This window comes from Natator depressus, chromosome 9 (genome assembly GCF_965152275.1).
Source record: "Natator depressus isolate rNatDep1 chromosome 9, rNatDep2.hap1, whole genome shotgun sequence".
NCBI lineage: Eukaryota > Metazoa > Chordata > Testudines > Cheloniidae > Natator > Natator depressus.
In genome coordinates this window covers 72,776,187-72,796,096 of record NC_134242.1, presented here as the reverse complement: position 1 = coordinate 72,796,096, position 19,910 = coordinate 72,776,187, and the positions used below count along the sequence as shown (strand labels likewise).

At 42.0% G+C, this 19,910-nt stretch overlaps 1 protein-coding gene across 4 annotated transcripts in view; it reads left to right on the top strand.

Annotated features, from left to right (window-relative positions):
* The window catches only part of ZNF711 (zinc finger protein 711), a 41,804-nt gene that overhangs the window by 8,000 nt on the left and 13,894 nt on the right, over nt 1-19,910 (top strand). For 3 of the 4 annotated variants that reach the window (XM_074964460.1, XM_074964456.1, XM_074964455.1), the window contains exons 2-3: nt 14,265-14,369; nt 16,321-16,851. In XM_074964460.1, the coding sequence (XP_074820561.1) occupies nt 14,291-14,369; nt 16,321-16,851 (610 nt within the window). In that variant the 5' untranslated portion in view covers nt 14,265-14,290. Of the gene's footprint in view, nt 1-14,264; nt 14,370-16,320; nt 16,852-19,619; nt 19,666-19,910 lie in introns of those variants that run through there. The other variant, XM_074964457.1, reaches the window with a different exon arrangement.

Here is a 19,910-nt window from a genome sequence, read left to right as displayed (position 1 = left end):
TGTCAGTGAAACGCCCATGGTGATCCACAAGCGTCTGGAGAACCATCAAGAAATACCCCTTCTGATTAACGTACTCGGAGGCTAAGTGGGCTGGTGCCAGAAATGGAATATGCAAGCTCTCTATCCCCCCTCCACAGTTAGGGAAACCCATTTGTGCAAAGCCTGCCACAATGTCATGCACGTTACCCAGAGTCACGGTTCTTCTGAGCAGGATGCGATTAATAGCCCTGCAAAGTTGCATCAACAGATTCCAACAGTTGACTTCCCCACGCCAAACTGGTTAGCGACCGATCGGTAGCTGTCTGGAGTTGCCAGCTTCCAAATTGCAATAGCCACCCGCTTTTCCACCATCAGGGCAGCTTTCAATCTCGTCTCCTTGCGCCGCAGGGTGGGGGTGAGCTCCTCACACAGTCCCATGAAAGTAGCTTTTCTTATCCGAAAGTTCTGCAGCCACTGCTCGTCATCCCAGACTTGCATGATTGTGTGATCCCACCACTCAGTGCTTGTTTCCAGAGCCCAAAAGTGGTGTTCCACGGTGGTGAGCATGTCCGTGAATGCCGCAAGCAAGCGTCATATGCGTTACTCTAGTTGATGTTATCATCGGAGCTCTCCCTGTCACTGTTGATCATAAGGAATAACTTGACTGCCAAAAGTGACATGTTGGCGAGACTAGTCAGCATACTCCTCAGCAGGCCAGGCTCCATTCCCGCAGACCAAAAGGGAAGACAGAGCACGCAGTACAAAAAATCTTGAAAGATGGCGCCAAATGTGGACGGAACCAAAGGGAATGCTGGGATGCGAACCGATGCATCACGGGGCGTTGGGAAAGGACTCAGAATGCCCGGCACTCCCCACCCCCTTCCCACAAGCCACAGCACCAGAATGGGTGGAGGTGTTCTGTGGGATAGATGCCCGTAATGCACTGCTCCCAATGCCCTTGCAAGTGCCGCAGATGTGGCCACGCCAGTGACTTGCAGCTGTTAGTGTGGACAGACTACAGAACTTTCCGTACTGCTCTCTACGAAGGCGGGTTTAACTCACAGCGCTCTACATCTGCAAGTGTAGCCATGCCCTCAGTTCCTTCTTAACCACTGAAAGTGCAGTAAACTCGGGTTGCATGTGGTGTTCTCAAGACTTTTTGACATTCTTTTTCTTCGGCCCTTTCATACTATTTTTGGTTTGGTTAGTTTGCCAGTTAGTACAGATTTCTGTATTTTAAAAGAACAGAAAATACATGTTACCATCTGGGCATAAGTATCTGGACCTGCTTTGAGCAGCAGAGCTGTGTTACCCAGCTGAAGGGGAGTCTCCTCACATCTGGTCAAATAAGTCTGGCAAATGTAAGTCCAGATTTGACTTTGGAGGTCTGCTAGCCTACGTGGCTCAGTGCCCAGCTTGGGCTGTATGCAGTTCCCCAGTTTTAATTGGCTTATAGAGCTTAGTGCCAATGGTCTACCACAGTAGACACAGCACTGCGGCCCCTGGATCTTTCTGGGTTTACTTAATCTGACACCAAGGTCTCTGGATTCTTCCATGTTAACCCAATTTAGTGCTGAGGTCCTGGCATTTTTGACATAGGACTGAGTCCCTGGATCCCTCCAAGTCAACCTAATCTGGTGCCACGGTTCCATCACAGTCAGCTCTGGTGAACCAGAAGTGGCTTAATGCCCACTCTAAATTGCATTAAGGTCCCCTGATCTATCCAGGTTGACTGAGTCCATTTTCTTTGATCTGGTAATGTGGTCTCTAGTGAACCACTTGATGAAGAGGTTCAGTGCCTATTGTACCATTAGTGTTTCCACAATAGTCTGAGTCATTTGAGGGCTTGGCTACACTTGCGAGTTAGAGTGCATTAAAGCAGCCCCGGGAGCCCTAGCTCACTCCCTGTCCACACTGGCAAGGCACGTAGAGCGCTCTGACTCCACGGCTAGAGCGCTCCTGGTACTCCACGTCGGCGAGTAGATTAACACTTGTTGCGCCTTGGCTAAAATGCCCGGGCATCAGTGTGAACGAGGTGTTGCATTACTGCACTCTGATCAGCCTCCGGAAGCGTCCCATAATCCCCTTAAGTCAAGTGGCCACTCTTCTCATTGTTTTGGAATCGCCGCAGGAATGCGGATATGCCTTTGAAAGCTCCATTTCTGACAGCCGGCATGCTTATCTGCTCCAAGACAAAGCAACCATTACTGTGGAATGCTGTATGTGAGAGAGAGAGAGAGGCGGCAGGGAGGGGGGGTCCGTGGCTGTCTGAACTTACAAAACAGCATGCTGACATGTTCTCAGCCCCCCCCAACGCACTCTCTTCCCTCCCCGCCATATACACACAACATACTCCCTGTCACACTCCACCCACCCACCCATTTGAAAAGCATGTTGCAGCCACTTGCATGCTGGGATAGCTACCACAATGCACTGCTCTCTGTGGCCACGCCAGTGCGCTTGTAGCTGTCAGTGTGGACAGATTGCAGCGCTTTCCCTGCTGCTGGTTTAACTCAAAGCGCTCTACATCTCCAAGTGTAGCCGTGCCCTGAGTCCAATACCCAGGTGTCTACACCATTGACTAGTGAATCACTTGCTTGAAGTAGTCCAGTACCAATGTAAGCGATGTTAAGTTCCTGGTTTAATCTGTGTCAACAAAGTCTGGTGCTGAGCATCCAGCACAGTTGACTCTGATGAGCCACTTGCTTGAAATGATTCAGTGCAAAGAATAAGCAGGTCAATGGTCCAATCTCCTTGATGAACCATCAATTTAAGTGGTTCTGTACTTAACCCAAGTGGCAATAAGATGCTTAGATCAGTATAAGTCAACATAGGGTGTGATGAAATACATCCTAGAATACTTAAGGAACTGGCTGAAGAGATCTCTGAGCCATTAGCGATTATGTTTGAGAACTCATGGAGGATAAAGGAGATCCTAGAGGACTGCAAAAGGGCAAATATAGTACCTGCCTGTAAAAAGAGGAAGAAGGACAACCCAGGGAATTATAGACCAGTCAGCTTAACTTTGGTACCTGAAGAGATAATGGAGCAAGTAATCCATCAATTTGTAAGCACATAGAAGATAATAAGGTGATAAGTGTCAGTCAACATGGGTTTATCAAGAACAAATTATGTCAAACCAACCTAATATCCTTCTTTGGCAGGGTAACAAGCCTTGTGGATGGGGGGAAGCTGTAGATGTAACGTAACTCAAATGTAGGGTATATCTACACTTACGTTTTATAGCGTTCTAACTTGCTGGCTCAGGGGTGTGAAAAATCACCCCCCTGAGCACAGCAAGTCCAAGCGCTTTAAAGCGCTAGTGTAGACAGGCTCTAAACACTGGGAGCCAATCCTCTTGTAGAGGTGGATTACCAGGAGCACTGGGAGACCTCTCTCGCACTTCAAAGTGCTGCTGTGGGAGCGTTCCTGCAGCAGCTCATTGAAGTTTCCAGTGTAGACATACCCATAGTATCAAAAGCGTTACCATCTCACATTACCTTCTCATAAACAAACTAGAGAAAAATTGTCTAAATGAATCTACTGTGAAGTGGGTGCAAAACTGGTTGGAAAAGCTGCTCTGGAAAACTCAGAGAGTAGTTATTAATTGTTCACAGTCAAACTGGAAGGGCATATCAAGTGTCCTGCAGGGATATGTCCTGGATCCAATTCTGTTCAGTATCTTCATAAATAATTTGGATAATGCCATAGAGAGTTCTGTTCAGTATCTTCATAAATAATTTGGATAATGCCACAGGGAGTACGCTTATAAAGTTTGCAGATGACACTAAGCTGGGAGAGGGTTGCGTTTTGGAGGAGAGGATTAGAATTCAAAATGGTCTTGACAAACTGGATAAATGGTCTGAAATAAATATGAAATTCAATAAGGACAGAGGCAAAGTACCACACTTAGGAAGGAAGAATCAGTTGCACAAATAAAAATGGGAAGTAACTGCCTGGAAACAGAGGTAGTGCTAGCCCATTGGGTGTCCTAAACAGGAATACTCCCCCAAAAAACATAATAAAAAGTGAATAGGGGACCCCCTTGAGCTGCTTAGGGCCCTAAGCAATTGCTTAGTCTGCTTATGCCTAGCACTGGTTCTGCCTGGGAAGGAATACTGCAGAAAAGGATCTGGGGTTTATAGTGGATCACAAACCTAAATATGGGTCAACAAAGTAATACTGTTGCAAAAAAAGCAAATCTCATTCTGGGATATATTGGTGGGAGTGTTGTAAATAAGACACAAGAAATAATTCTTCCTTGCTACTTAGCACTGATAAGGCCTCAACTGGAGTCCTGTGTCAAGTTCTGGCCACCACACTTTGGGAAAGGTATGGACAAATTGGAGAAAGTCCAGAGAAGAGCAACAAAAATGATTAAAGGTCTAGAAAACATGATATATGAGAAAAGATTGGGAAAAGTGGGTTTGTTTAGTCTGGAGAAGATAAGACTGAAGGGGGACGTGATGATAATCTTCGAATATGTAAAAGGTTGTTATAAAGAGGAAGATGATAAATCGTTCTCCTTAAACTGAAGACAGGACAAGAAGTAACGGGCTTAAATTGCAGCAAGGGTGATTTAGGTTGGACATTAGGAAAAACTTCCTAACTGTAATTGTAGTTGAGCACTGGGACAGATTACCTCGGGGAGGTTGTGAAATCTACATTATAGGAGGTTTTTAAGAACAGATTAGACAAACAGCAGTCAGGAATGGTCTAGATAATACTTAGTCCTGCTTCAGGAGGACTGGACTAGCCGACTTGTCGAGGCCCTTTCCAGTCCTACATTTCAGTTATAGTTTGATGCCAAAGATCCAGCGCTGTTTGTTTGAATAAACCACTTGGTTTTTATATTGCCTCTTTTTTTACAGGGCAAACTCTAGACCTGTTACATACATTTTAAAGTAAAAAAAATAATAGAACCCTGTACAACAAGTTCCTTAAAAGCGTAGCTGGATGATAACTATCCACACTGTTTGTGGCCTCCATAAGACTAATTACAGATACTACTCTTTCTTGACACTTCTTACACCTCAGCCACTTATGTCTCCGTTCATACAAGATGCAGAATGGCAAAGTAACAACGTGCCCATCAGAGAATTCCGATCTCACTTTTCTTACTATCTACGGTAATATTTCAAAATGTGGATTCTAATGTTCACCTTATTTTCCAGACTTTCCAAGGTTTGTGGATTCTGTGGGAAATGAAATCTCCCCATCGGGGCTCTAGGGGTGAGAGCCATTTGTGTAGCCTGAAAAACTTTAGTCAAGGCCAAAGACTTATCTGCCAGAGAAAGTGTCCAAGCAGGTTCATGGAAAAGAGGTTTTGTACAACAGCACAAATGTCTTTCTTAGGTCTTAGTCTGGCCTTACGTGTTAAGCAAGGGAAGAAAGTTCCAACTAGGACTGTTTATTAGAGAACGCTCCTTATGTCCAGTGTTGATCCTGAATCAAAACAGGACCCAGTGTCATTGGCAGACTGCCCTATCTTGAACTGGAATTCCTAAGTGTTCCCTTATTTTGTTGGCGTGAGATATCTCTCTCTGTAGGGCAGTCGGGATGGAGCCAAGATGTTGACAGTAGTTGTAACCAGGTCTTTGCAGTTTTATCTTCAAACTACTTACGTCTCATGCTAGCATCGCTTTCCAGTTTACTGGGTCTTGTGTGTTCAGGTTAGAGTAAGAATGTCCCTCTGAGCCTGAATCTTCTCACTTTGACACCCCGACTTCTAGATTGCTGAGATGCTTGATAAGAGTGTTCTTCAGAAGTCTAATGGATCTTAATGAAAAGCGGAAGCTTTTTTTAACCAAACAAACTTCTTTCTTTAATGTTGCTCTGTGTTACAACTTGAACATTTAAAAACTGCATTTTGAATTTCACCGGGCTGCATGGGTTTTGATTTCAGTTTCTACCCTCACAAGCTCTGGCAGCAGTCTTCATTTGCCTTAAGATAACCTAGTTTATGGATGGGTTGTTCCACGTACTGATAGCTTGATGGCTGCACTGAGGGGTTTTCCTCAGGTGCATGTATCTCTTTTCCTTTGGGGTCAAGTCTTGTATCACAAAACTCTTGGGACCTCTAATCTGCTATTTGCAGAGTATCATCTGTGAATAGGGCATTAATCTTAGCCATAGATATCTTAGTGAGATACAGGCCAAATAACTAATTCTCTATATAAACGGTAGCCCATATAGGAAATGTGATTTGGTCAGTGTCATACTCCCCACTTTCAATCTCAGGTCATCTCTGTTTCCATTTTATCAGGCCTCTATTATGCTTGTGTTTCCACAGGTCTTTCCTACATCCTTGTTATGACTCATCTGGTCTTCAGTCATTTGGAACTATCAAAAGGTATTCAGCTAATCCAGAGGTAGCATCCCTGTCTCTTTCATGGAATTTGTAAAGCTGTTGCTTGAACAAAAAAATTGTCCTTGGGGGAGTGAAATTGCACTTGCTTCTAGGTCTCTCTTAACTTTCCATCTAGAACTCATGCTTGTTTTTGTAGTTTTTGCAGTCCTTGTTCATCTAGAACTCCTCCGCCAACCTTCCTAACAGTTGTACTGCTCTAGTCTCTAACAGGTAGTACTGTACTTGGGGCCACTAGAAGAAAAAAAAAGAAAAGTTACTTACTAGTAGCTGTTCTTCAGGTGTGTTGCTGCTACATATTCACACTCCTCACCCATCTTCTGAACCTCTTTGGAGTCTCTGGTCAAGAATTCTGAAATTAGGGGAAAACTGATGGGCAGTTCGAGCCCCTGCCCCCTTCTATATTATTAAAATCCTCTGCAAAGGAAGGGGAGAAGGAGGGCTAAGTGACTTCAACAGGCACTGTTCTCCAGAAGATTTAGCAGCTCAACACCAGAAGGGGCCAGCCTCATATCTGGGAATATGCAGGGCAACACTCACGAAGAACAAGGCTGTGTGTCTACACTGCCACTTTCAGCGCTAAAACTTTAGTCATTCAGGGGTGTGAAAAAACACCCCCCTGAGCGACAAAAGTTTTAGTGCAGAAAAGTGCGAGTATTGACAGCACTTTATCATAAAAGCTACCACCCCGAATGAGGGATGTTTATTTTTTATCGCCGGGAGAGCTCTCCCCTGGTGATAAAGCATGACTACACTGCCCATGTCACAGTGCTGCCACGGCCACGCTGTAATGTGGGCAGTGTAGACATACCCCAAGTTACTGGTAAGTAACCTCTCTTTAGTACTGCACAACTTGATAGCTTCTGATTATGGTTGTTTTTAAGACTTTTGCCTGTGATTATTTGTATATTTATAACTCAGCTGTTACTGAACTTTGTAATTAGGTGATAACTCCTGATCCTTGAGAAGGGGTTACCACCTATCCTCGAGTTGAATGATTACTTTTAAAACAAACACCTATAATGGACAATAGTGAAGTCACTGGGCTTCTGAAGCCTCCTGCTCTCCATCAAAGTCCCTTACAGCCAAACGCTTCCATCAGGAAAAGTTCAGAAAGGGTGGAGTATATGGGCAACACAGGGTTGTGAAGGTAGTTTCTGCGTCCAGAGAGGTAGTATTGGGGCCCCTCACTACGACAGTTGTCCTACCCATGGTACTGCAGTTCTGGAGGAAGTTGTCCAGTATGGCACTGGAGGAGTATGCTAGAAGCCTACTGCCCCATTGCATTTCCCCTTAGTATCTGGATCCAGGAGGTCTTGGCTGGGGAGCTCCTTTTCCCTTAGGTGCAGCTGTCTGACTCTAGCTGCCTATTAAAAGGTATAATTAATGGCATTGTGGGCAAAAAAGTACCTAGTCTAATACCGAAGTTGTGGTGCACGCAAAATGCTGTGGAATCAGATTGCTAAGCAGGATCAGTATTGTCATTGGCCCAAGTACAAATTTCAGGAATGACAATGTAGCACTTCTGATTTTTGCAAAGCTTCAAATGAGATCCTGTCCTCAAAAAGTAAGAGAGACTTCAGTCATAAGATTTCAGCTATCCATGCCCACAGATTAGCCTGTCTTGAGATCCTTAAAATGTTCCTAACTTGGACTACATCTGCTCAGTTTCTGCAATATGTTCCAAATGGGTGCTAGCCAAATTATTTATTTATTATTTGTATTACTATAGTATCTAGAAGCTCTAGTCATAGATCAGGACCCTGTTGTGCTAGGTGCTGTAGAGACCGAACAAAAAGACCATCCCCACCCCAAGGAGTTTACAGTCTAAATATAAGACAAATCAACAGATGGATACAGACAGACAGAGTAGAAGGAGTCAGCACTGATAGGTTTTAGTCTCAACACACTAAAACCATTCTCAAGTTTTTTGTAGACTTTATAGCAAAGGAGATTTGAGAAGGGACTTGAAGGTGAATAATGAGGTAGCTTTGTGGATGTTAATGGTGAACATCTCTCAAGTATATGGCAGCAACAGAGAAAGCACAGGGGGGTTGTTTGAAAATGTAATAAGGGGCAGTGGAGGCTGGCATCATGGGTAGATTAGAAGTGGGCATTGATAGTGAAGTTGATAGTGATAGTTGATAGTGATTGCTTTGTGCCCTGACCTGACTGAAAATCCACTGTACATGGTGGATGACTGAAATATCTCAGAGTTGAATCAATTGCATCAGCAGGGGATTGTAGCTGCCATCATCTTTTTGAACTTAAACAATTAAATTTAAAAATGTTTTCCAAATAAAGTCCAAATTTAAGATTGGGTAATATTTTTTTGAGATCCAGAAGTCCCAAACCCCGGCAGGTGCCTCCCATGAGGTTGAAGCCCCGAGTCCCAGCAGGCGCCTCCCACAAGGCTGCAAGTTCGACCTGGCTCTCAAACTTCTGAAGATTGTCGTAGTAGCCCGGAGAGTCAGTAAGTTTGGCCACCCCTGCAATATAGCTACATGAAACAATTTGAGAATCTATTTGAACCAAACACAATCCTTCAAAATTTGGAAATCTGACCCTAGCGAATATAGGAATAACCAATAGAAAGGACACAAATTACAGCAGGCAATAAATGGGAAAATAGAAGGGCCGAAATGGATTTCAAAGAACAGACAAAGAGATTCTTAAAGTACATTGGAGGCAAAGCCTGCAAAAAAATTGATGGGTCTGCTGGATCACCAGGAGCTAAAAGAAGCAATTAAAGAAGACGAAGACTTCGCTGAGAAGCTAAATTATTTCTTTCAGAGTAACAGCCTTGTTAGTCTGTATTCGCAAAAAGAAGTACTCCTTTTCTTTTTGTAAATTATTTCTCTGCATCTGTCTTCAGTACCAGGAATGTTGGGAAGATACCTACCCCAGACTTGTTCTTTGCTGGGAATAAAGGTGAGGTGCTATTGGAGATTGAGATGTTGGGAGAAGGAGATGTCTGGAGGAAATTGATAATTTAAAAAGCAGCAAATCACCATACCCAAATGATCTGCAGAATTTTAAGCATTAAGTAGCTGAGCCACTAACAAAAATATGAATTCTCTCATTAAAAACAGCATTGTTTCAGAGGATTGGAGGCTATCAAATATACCTATGTGTTTAAAAGTGTGTAGTGTTGAGCAGTGAGATAGAAAATTTGTAGACAACACCAACTTATTTAGGTTAATCAGAGAAGATGGTGAGGAATTTCAGAGACCTAAAACAAGCTAGGTAAATGTGCAAATTTAAACTACTTGTACAGCGTACAGGATTCTAAATTAACTGAATCAGCTCAAAAGAGGAATCTGGGTGTCGTTATAGACAGCTCAGTGAAGAGTTCCTCAATGTGCAGTGGTGGTCAATAAAGCAACTAAGATGCCTTAGGAATGGGATAGGGAATAATACAGAAAATATAACGCCTTTTCTATAAATCAGTGGTGCAATCTCGTCTGGAATACTTTGCAGTACTGGTCATCCCAGCTCAAAAAGATACTGTAGAATTGAGGGGGTCAGAGACAGGCAAGAAAAATGATCAAGGGCATGAAAAAATTACAAATAGAGATTGAAGAGGTTGGGATTATTTACTTAGAAAGGAGGGAGATTGAGAGAGGACATGATAAAAGTATATAAAATAAAGAATGTAGATCAAGAATGTTTTTCTCCCTGTGTCATAACACAAAAACAAGGGGACATTCAATTAAAAGGTGGCAAATTCAAAACCAGTGCTTCTTTCTTTACACAACATATAGTTAGACTGTGGAACAAATTGTCATAGGAAATCATTGAGGCTAGGAATTTAGCAATATTCAAAAGGGATTGGACATTTGTATAGATAATATCCAGAGTTGTTACAATTAATTATAATTTTGGAAGAGATATTAAAGATTATGCATTAGTGCCTAAACCAGTCTCTCATTATTGGAAACCTAATGTGGGAGGCAGATTCTCTGATCTGCCCACAGAAGGGTTCTTACACTTTCCTCTGAAGCATCTGAAGTGGCCATTGTCAGAGAAGATGTCTGTTGTTTAGATATATTATTGTAGCACCTAGGAGCTGTAGTCATGTATCAGAATCCCATTGTAGTAGGTGATGCATAAATATGGGCCTTTCCCCCAATAGTTTAACAGACAGGAAAGTACAAGAAAATAATGAGACAGAATTGGTCGTCATGATAGGTAGTGGTATTAGCACACTAGTGGCCTAACCATTGTCAAATTTTTAGTATGCATCTAGTTGTCAGCTCAAACTCTAATCGGCTAAAACAGCTCGTAATCCTCCCTTCCATCACCACCATTCAATCCCTAGGTTATGGACAAGAGTATCTTCAACTAGGACCTCTCTAGGTACTCACCTCCAGGCTATGTCTAAGTTTTGCATATTCTTTCTGCGTACCTTCTCTAAGATACAGCCTTTCCTGTTTATCTACAGAGCTAAAACTCTTGTCCAAATTCTCATAGTCTCTTCTCTCAATTATTGTAACATCCTTTTCTCTGATCTTGGCAAATGCAATCTTGCCCCGCTGATATCCGTTCAGAATGCTGCTTCAAAGATCATTTTTCTAGCCTGTCGCTTCAACCATGTCACCCCTCTCTTTGCATCACTTCACTTGTTCCCTCTTTATTATATCAGACTTATCTTCGTTTTCATGGTCTTTTGTGACCTGTCCTCACCCTACTTATCTTTCATTCAATATCAGAATACTGACTCCCACCTCTGACGAGCCCATGATGTCAGCTTCCATAGCTCACTTGTTTAAATTTTCAGACACCTTTGTGCTTTCCCATGCTTGGGAGAAACACTATATAAACATCTGCAAAACTAACTCATTATTCTCCTTTATAATTCTTCTTAAAACTCCTTTTGACATGAGGCCTACAGAAAACTTAATAATGGGTTGTCTGTTGGTGCGCTCAGACCATTGCCTGTCATGCCAACTATGAAGGGGCACACCCACACACTGACAGAGAGGGGACTAAGGAGTTCCTCTGAGCCTGTTCAATGCCAGCAAAGCAAACCTGCAAAGCTTGTTCTATCTGGGGGTGGGAGCTTAAAAGGGAAAACCTGCCACAGGAAGCCACCCTTCCCTTCCAAACAGGCCCAGTGAGGAGACAGCAACAAGGCTCACTGCTCCCAAAGCTACATGAACCAGCCTCCAAGCAGCATGCCCTAGAGCAGGGGCGGGTAAACTTTTTGGCCTGAGGGCCACATCGGGTTTCCAAAACTGTATGGAGGGTCGGTTAGGGGAGGCTGTCTCTCCCCAAACAGCCAGGCGTGGCCCGGCCCCCACCTCCTATCCGAACCCCCCCCCCCCCCCCCGGCGCTCTTGCCCCCGACGGCTCCCCCGGGACTCCTGCCTCATCCAACCCCCCTGTCCCCTGACGGCCCCCATGGGACTCCTGCCCCATCCACCACCCCCTGCTCCCTGACCACACCCGGACCCCCCATCCCTGACCCCCCCCCGCCCCATCCAACCCCCCTGTTCCCCACCCTCTGACCACCCTGACCCTTGACCACACCCCCGAACTCGCCTGCCCTCTATCCAACCCCCCCAACCCCTTACCACACTGCCTGGAGCACCGGTGGCTGGTGGTGCTACAGCCGTGCCGCCCAGAGCACGGGTCAGGCCGCGGCTCTGCAACTGTGCTGCCCAGCCACCCAGAGCGTTGTGCCAGCGGCACAGTGCGCTGAGGCTGCGGGGGAGGGGGCAAGCGTCCCAGGAGCTCAGGGGCCAGGAAGGAGGGTCCCGCTAGCAGGATGTGGCCCGCGGGCCATAGTTTGCCCACCTCTGCCCTAGAGTAAGGGCTGGAGGTGGACCCTGTGTAAACTAAGCCAAAAGGGCTGACCCAGGAAGACTGCCTGAGTTCCAGGTCCCCCTTGCTTTTTTTAAATTTCCCACAGGCTCCCTTCCCCCATAAGGGAGGAAAGAAGGGAGAGTACTTTTCTTGTTTGTTTGTTTGCTCCAAGTCTCCCCTGGGTGTCTGCCGGTGTGGGGGGAGGGCAGGGCAGGAGAAGAGACAGTACAAGGGCCTGAAGCAGGGATCTGGGGGGACCCTGACCTATATTGTGTTATTGTTACCTTGTGCTCCCCCATCTGCTTGTATCCATCTTGTGTCCCTTGTCATATACTTAGTCCCTGTCCCTATGAACTTTCAGTCTGTCTTTTTGTTCTGTTTGTGTGGCGCCTGGCACAATGGGATCCGGTCTGCAACTGGGGCTAGACGCTGTTGCAATTCAAATAAAAATAATAATGCCTGTTCAGCTGCTATTCGTGGTATAACTTGTTGTCTTCCCTGCAACAGCTAAAAAGTTAACTCCAGTTGGTACACTAGAGTTACTCCACTGGAGCTAGCAAGCTGGAGTGAGAGTGACCACACTGCAAAACAACACACTGCAGAGTGATTTGATTAGCAGCACAGAATGATTGAATTAGCAGGGTAGTTGGATTAGCCATTGAGCTGTTATAACTTCATCCCCACAGCATTACTAGCTCCAACTTCATCACCATTTGAACTTCAGCCCCTCATCCGACCCCTCTCCAGCCCCCTCCCACATCTCTGATGGATGAGCTAGCTTACATCTTAAAGCACCACTTAACTCCAGCTAGAGATTTTCTTTGTGGACAGAAGTTTGGTTGGGGCAAAACTTGAGTTATACCTCCAGCTAACAAAGCAATGAAAACAAACCCATAGGAGCTACAATTTGTCAGATTTTATCCTCCAACAGAAGGGTTAGTGTGCAGCTACTGACAGATTTTTATTTTAAAAAATCCCTAAGAAAGTTATATATAAAAATGTTTGTAAAGTACACACAACCTACCTGGAAAACTCTCAAAAGCAAAGACATAAAAAGTCTTCTACACTACAGCCCTCTGCTCCACCTTACTAATACGACAACTACAATATGCCACAGACCGTGCCCTGATACTTAAACCAGGTATCCACCTGGGATGTTAGCTTCCATCATCCCCTTTAGCTGCCTTTACAGCCACAACCCTTTCCCAGACTACCCTCTCTCATCACAGCCTTCTGCTACACCAGATGTCTACATGGCTAGTGTTGGGGAAGGGAGGAAATAATCAGGTAAAAAGTATGTACAGAAGGATGAAAATGGGACAGAGTTAAGGTTTTGGTGCATGATCTGTAGCGTACTGCAGTTGTAATGTTAAAGTGCATGCTTGTGGATTGAATGTGTGTGCTTGTTAGGTGGCTTACCTTTGATTTCCTTATTTTTGTGGGTAGGTAAGTTGTATGTGTAGCAACTCAAACTGCTTCATAACAGATTTTTGTGTGTCTAATAAGATCTAGGTTACTGTCTTCTGTTGCTAACTAATACTTGGCACATAATTTGTTGCTATTGTCAGTAGTGCTTTAGACATTTTAATGATCTGTCATTAGTCATGTTATGGGGAGAATTTCAGAGCATATTTTTATATTCTACTCCCAACATAGATACAAAAGGTTTGGGCTCAGTTGAGGTAAAGCTATGTGTCTGTCTGGAGTTCTGAGTGTTAAGGATGTTCCAGTAGCACATTCTAGGTAAATTTTTACAAGTTGTAACGTAAACAGTGCATCACAAAGTTTTTACTCGTTTGCTTTTGTAACTAAGCCCAGTCCAGCAAATACTTGCACTTGCTTAATTTTGCACACTTCAGTGCTTTTTGACTTTATCAGGCTACTCATGGATGTGTTTGCAGGATTGAGATCTAATACAGGATCATAAAATAATATGACAAAGTGAATTGTGTAAGGTAGCATCTATTTTTTTTCCTTCCGTTTTTCAGGGACACATTTCCATGTCTGCACGCATGGACTTATACAGAGTGAATCAGACTTTAGTCCAGTAGAGCTAAACAAACATTAATATGATATGCATTTAATATAAATTACAATTTTGTTTTTACAGCTATTTGTGAAAGAGCTTAGCTGACTATGGATCCAGGTGGTGGAAGTCTTGGATTGCAGACACAAGAGTCCAAAATGCCTCACACTATGATTATGCAAGATTTTGGTAAAACATTTTATTTTTAAACACTAATGCATAAAATGGGAGAGATCTTTTTAAATAAAACGTATTTTCTACATCATTGAATGTAGCTCAAATGTAAGGTTAACTAACGGTTTATAATAATATTTAGTATGTATTTAATTTTGTCTTCACAATGCCATACAGAGACAGTCCTTCAGGAAACAAGCTATACGTATCTGAATTCCCACTTTTATCATGTGGAAAAAGTCTGCATCAGTTTTAAAAATTGCAGCGTTAATTCTGGATGAAGTAGAACTTCAGTGAGTTGACTAAAGGGCAGTTTGTAAAAAGTGCTGAACGCCTCCTCTGTAGTGCTGAGTACCCTCAATCCTCATTGATTAAATGGGAATAGAGGCTTTCAATAGCTTACAGTCTGAGATCCTTAAACAGAGAAGGTGGTTCAACAAGATCTTTATCTTAAAAGGCAATGTGATGATTTTTTTTTCTTATGTATGCTCTTTTTTTTTTTTTTTTTAATTGCTGTTTCCTTTTGATATGTTAGGATGGTAGAAGGACAGGATTTAGCCTGGATTTAGCCTTTCTCCTCCTTTTGGAACAGGCAAGGCCTCTGGGCTCCATGAATGGCCAGCAATCTGAGAGATTTTCTGACAGATCTTGGGCTTCCGCATTAAATCTTAGGCTCTCCTGGAGCCTAATGGCTCGAGTCCCTTTAGATCCATGTTCTTATGATCTCCCCACTGGCTGCTGTCTGAATTCCCTCTGCATACATGCCTGTGTATAGAGAGGAAATCAAAGGCCTTGTCTATGCAAGAAAATTGTATCTATTTAGCTAATTATGTTTAGAAGCTCCTAAATTGAAATGAATGTCCAGCCAAGATGTTGCACTGATTTAACTAAAGCAGTTTCTAAACTAATTTAGTTAATTTTCTACTGTTTTCTCATGTAGACAGGGCAAAAGTAAGATAATAGTGACTGCACCAGCCTCCAGTATTTGGGAGGAATGGTACAGTGGGCAGTCATGACTATCTCCTGGACCTGCAGGTCCCTAACTCTGCCATCTATCAATAGAGAGTTGTTTTTTTATTTTATTTATTTGTATGGGGACGACCATTCTGCAGAGTTAGTATTAATGGCATAAGTCCTTGGAATGTGCCAAATTAATTACGATTACAATAAAAATAGAAAATATTATTTACCACCTTCATTTTAAAAGGGCATATGTTCTTGAATCTTCTATTCATAACAATTAAAATTATTGTTTTTATTTAGGCTTTAAAATAATTGGATATTTCTAACGTGGCTTCTCTTGTAGCCCAGATCCCTGTCGGCTATGTTTCCTAGAAAGGAAAATTGTTAATATTTACTAGAGTGACTAATTGAAACCTCTGCCATAATTTGATACGCAAGTAAAACAAGTGATATTTTTGACAGTTTGAACTCTCCAGTTTTTGATATTTAAAGTGTTAAGGATGTTCCAGTAGCACATTTTGATGTTTAAGGAAACTGTTATCTTGTGTGTCAACAAAGCCAGCCAGCTTCATGCTGTTTAGTCAAATTTGCTGTTGGGCTCTGTTGCACTAACAAAATAATGCAGCCTTCAAGTTGCTAGCATAATAGAAAAATGTTTTCGCTTTTTTGGAATACATATAATGGAATCATCTACTGACTTTTTGTCTTTTAAATCTCATTTTTATTAAACCTAAATTGGGGGGCAGATTTGACCTAATGTTCCTTTTAAAGAAAGATTTGGGGGATTTTGTGCTTTTGTTTTGTTTAACTTTAAAATCATAGACTATTACAAGACTGTGTTCATTCTTATCTGGAGGTATGTAAAATGTAATGAAATTTGTTAGAAGGCAAGGGAGCACTCTTCTATGCATAGCCTTTACCTTAGTTATATTCCTTACATACAGTACATGTGATACCGTAGTGTGAATGTTAACATTTTTTCTCATTCACAATTGTTTCACAGTGGCTGGAATGGCTGGTACTGCTCATATAGATGGTGACCATATTGTTGTATCAGTTCCTGAAGCTGTACTAGTTTCTGATGTTGTCACGGATGATGGGATAACTCTTGATCATGGCTTAGCTGCTGAAGTTGTCCAAGGACCAGATATCATCACTGAAACTGATGTTGTAACAGAAGGTGTAATTGTTCCTGAATCTGTGTTGGAAGCTGATGTTGCTATTGAAGAAGCTTTAGATACCAGTGATCATGTTTTGACTTCTGATCTAATAACAGAAACTGTTAGAGTTCCTGATCAGGTTTTTGTGGCTGACCTTGTTACGGGTCCTGATGGACATTTGGAACATGTGGTGCAAGACTCTGTGTCAGGAGCTGACTCACCCACAATGGTTTCAGAAGAAGTTCTTGTAACTAATTCAGATACAGAAACTGTGATTCAAGCAGCCAGTACTGTTCCTGGTTCTACGGTTACAATAAAAACTGAAGATGATGATGATGGCAAGAGCACATCTGAAGACTACTTAATGATATCTTGTAAGTGAAATAAAGGTAGAGATGAATAGGAGATTATTTCAGCTAGAAGTGGTCCAGTAGGGAGAAGTTATTAACACTGAAATCTTGCTACCCTGTGCACCTGAACTCTCTGAAAAAACAGTCTCTTGCCAAATTAATGACTTGGTGCCAAGAGTTAGATTTTCATGTGTGTGTGTAATTTCTGAACAATGGGTGTTTTTTTAAAAAAAAAATCTTTTTAATATACTGTAATTTAACCTTGCAGTGATACAGTAAATTAAAAAAACCATAATTATCAAATTATGGAAATATGTGCAGAAAATAGCGTTTTTCAAGTTTCATCAATAGCATCAAGCTAGAAAAAAGACATAATATAAGAATGGCCATACTGGATCAGACCAATGGTCCATCTAGACCAGTATCCTGTCTTTTGATAGTGGCCAGTGTCAGAGGAATGAACAGAATGGGGTAATTCCCCTGTCATCCAGTCCCATCTTCTGGTAGTCAGCGGTTTGGGGACACCCAGAGTATGGAGTTGTGTCCCTGACCATATTGGCTAACATAAAAACGTTAAAGGCTATACATTTGTCTGACAATAGGTTTGTTTGTAAAGCAAAAACATAGTAGCCAGCTTTATGTCCCACTGCCTGATCTGAACTAAACTTAAAAAATATGCGCATTTATTGACTGACACCTCTGATCTGAGGCTGAAAATGAAAACTGGCTTCTTGCCCTATATTGCACTGTGGGGAGTGCACATAGATTATTAGCTACCTGCAATTAGGGTACAGCTGGCTGAGTGAGAACAACTGTGGGGAAAACTGCGAAGTAGGCAAATAATCCTTTTTTTCTACAATTAAATGATATTGACAATTAGATGTCTGGTACCAGTTTTCACTCTCACCCACAGGACTTCCATGTAGGTTAATTAGTATACACAATATTTGTCAGTGCAAACTTGCAGCTTTTCTGAATTACAGCTAGTGAAATTTGACTAGGCCAGAATAGGTTTTGATAGTCCAATAACCATTTTATATAGCTGGTAGCAACCCATCTCAGTAAATGATGAGAATGCCAAGTGTGTAAAAACTTCAGAGATCTACTTTCAATAAACTGCTTTTATTAAAATTTTCAGGATAAATACAAATCACTATATTCAAATATATCTTATAAATTCTACATTTTGAAACATGTCTGTGATGCTGTTTTCCAAAACATTTTTAGGAGTATTACATGTTTAGATTTTTTTCCAAAATTGTGGGAGAGACAGAGCTATAGTTTTCATCAGTCTGTCCTTAATGTAATGTCATGTGCTGCATGCAAGGGCACTTTAAATATGTCACTTAAACTAGTGAGGGTTTTTGAACAAGAACACAAAGAAACCATTATGAAAGCAAATCAAACTTTCTACAGCAGTGGTATTCCTGTGTATGTTTTGTGAGAAAAGGAACACCATTATAATGCTCAGTTGTTTTCACTGAAAGAATTCCTCCTTTCTAACAGAGTACTTATGATGAGTTGTGTTCTGTAACTGCGATATTTCCAACTGCATCCTTGTAATTGTAAGTAAAGTCATCTTTGGAATTCCTTCTAAGGTAGATAACTTTAACTTGATGGTAGTTGTTGTTGTGACTGTGTTTTAGGCACATCATGGTCTGAGTAAACACAATTGCAACCTGAGTTATAAGAAAATCTGGTTTTTGAAGTGTCATTATTAGGCTTTAAAGTCATCATCTCATTTAGACCACTGGGACAGTTCTCACCTCTCATGGGGCTTGATCCTGTAATGTGCTGAGCACTCCAGTCCTGGTGCAACAAAGTATATGCTAACTTTAAAATTAACCGTAAAGTTAAGCATATACTTAAATGTTTTGCTTGATTGGGACCAGAGTTCTCATCACCTTGCAGAATCAGTCCTATGGAGCTGTTTTTTCAGATTTTATAAGATGGTGCTGAATTGGTTATGCTTCTGAAGATAATATGTACATTTTTACAGCTAGATAGTGGTTCTTTTTGTTTCCTTAAAGAAAATGAGAACTTGTTTTCCACAGAATCTGAATCTGTCATGCTGGGACAGATAAATATGTCTAGCGAGCCAAGAATTTGAAACCTTGGATTAGTATAGATGTTTTACTGAATAGTCAAATATGCAACATATATTAAAGGAGTATAATTGTATGCTATGATTCCCCATGATGTATTACCAGGGTTGTCAAACTTTTTTGTAGTGTGGACCACTTCTGAACAGAGAGATTATCGCATGGACATTTTTCTGATTCATGAACACATAACATCCTTTGTCAACAACAGCAATTGTTTATATGGAACCATAATCTTAGAAAAGTATTTATATTATTTTTAGCTGTCTTTTAATGAAGTGTAACATCTTGAAACAAAGATCTTACTTCATATGACCTGCTAGCTCTTCATGGATCACTGCCAAGTGCTCTGTGGAACACAGTTTGGGAACCCCCTACGGTATACAATGTTCTGGGACAAAAAGCTGGATTAAAGCTTGGAGCTTTAGTTCAAAATTACCTTATCTTGCTCCTTTGTGTTACAGTGTTAATACTGCTTAAATGTAGTTTTCACAATTTTAAGTTTGTATCTCCTCTGGCTATCCTATAAATTTATAAGGAAAAATCTTTATTTTAGTGGTAAATGTTACCTGGAAACTAATAAGTATAGTCTGATCTTTTTGCTCAGAAGTTTATATGCACAGAAAACTTTGTAGTAGTCAAAGTTTTCACTAGAAGTTTGTCACCATTGATCTGTTTTGTTTTGTGCAGATGAATTTAACTTCTTACATTAATGGAAGCATTATGAGCATATCAGGTAAAAATCATAAGGTTGAAAACTCAATTCTTAATATACTTACAAATCAAGCGATGGCATATTGGATATGTCAAATCACAGTTTCTGGAGACTTAAAATGACCCAATGGGATACGTTAACGCAGGGTTCGGCAACCTTTGGCCCGCAGCCGACCAGGGTAAGCCCCCTGGCGGGCCGGGCCAGTTTGTTTACTTGCCGCGTCCGCAGGTTCTGCCGATCGCAGCTCCCACTGGCCGCGGTTCGCC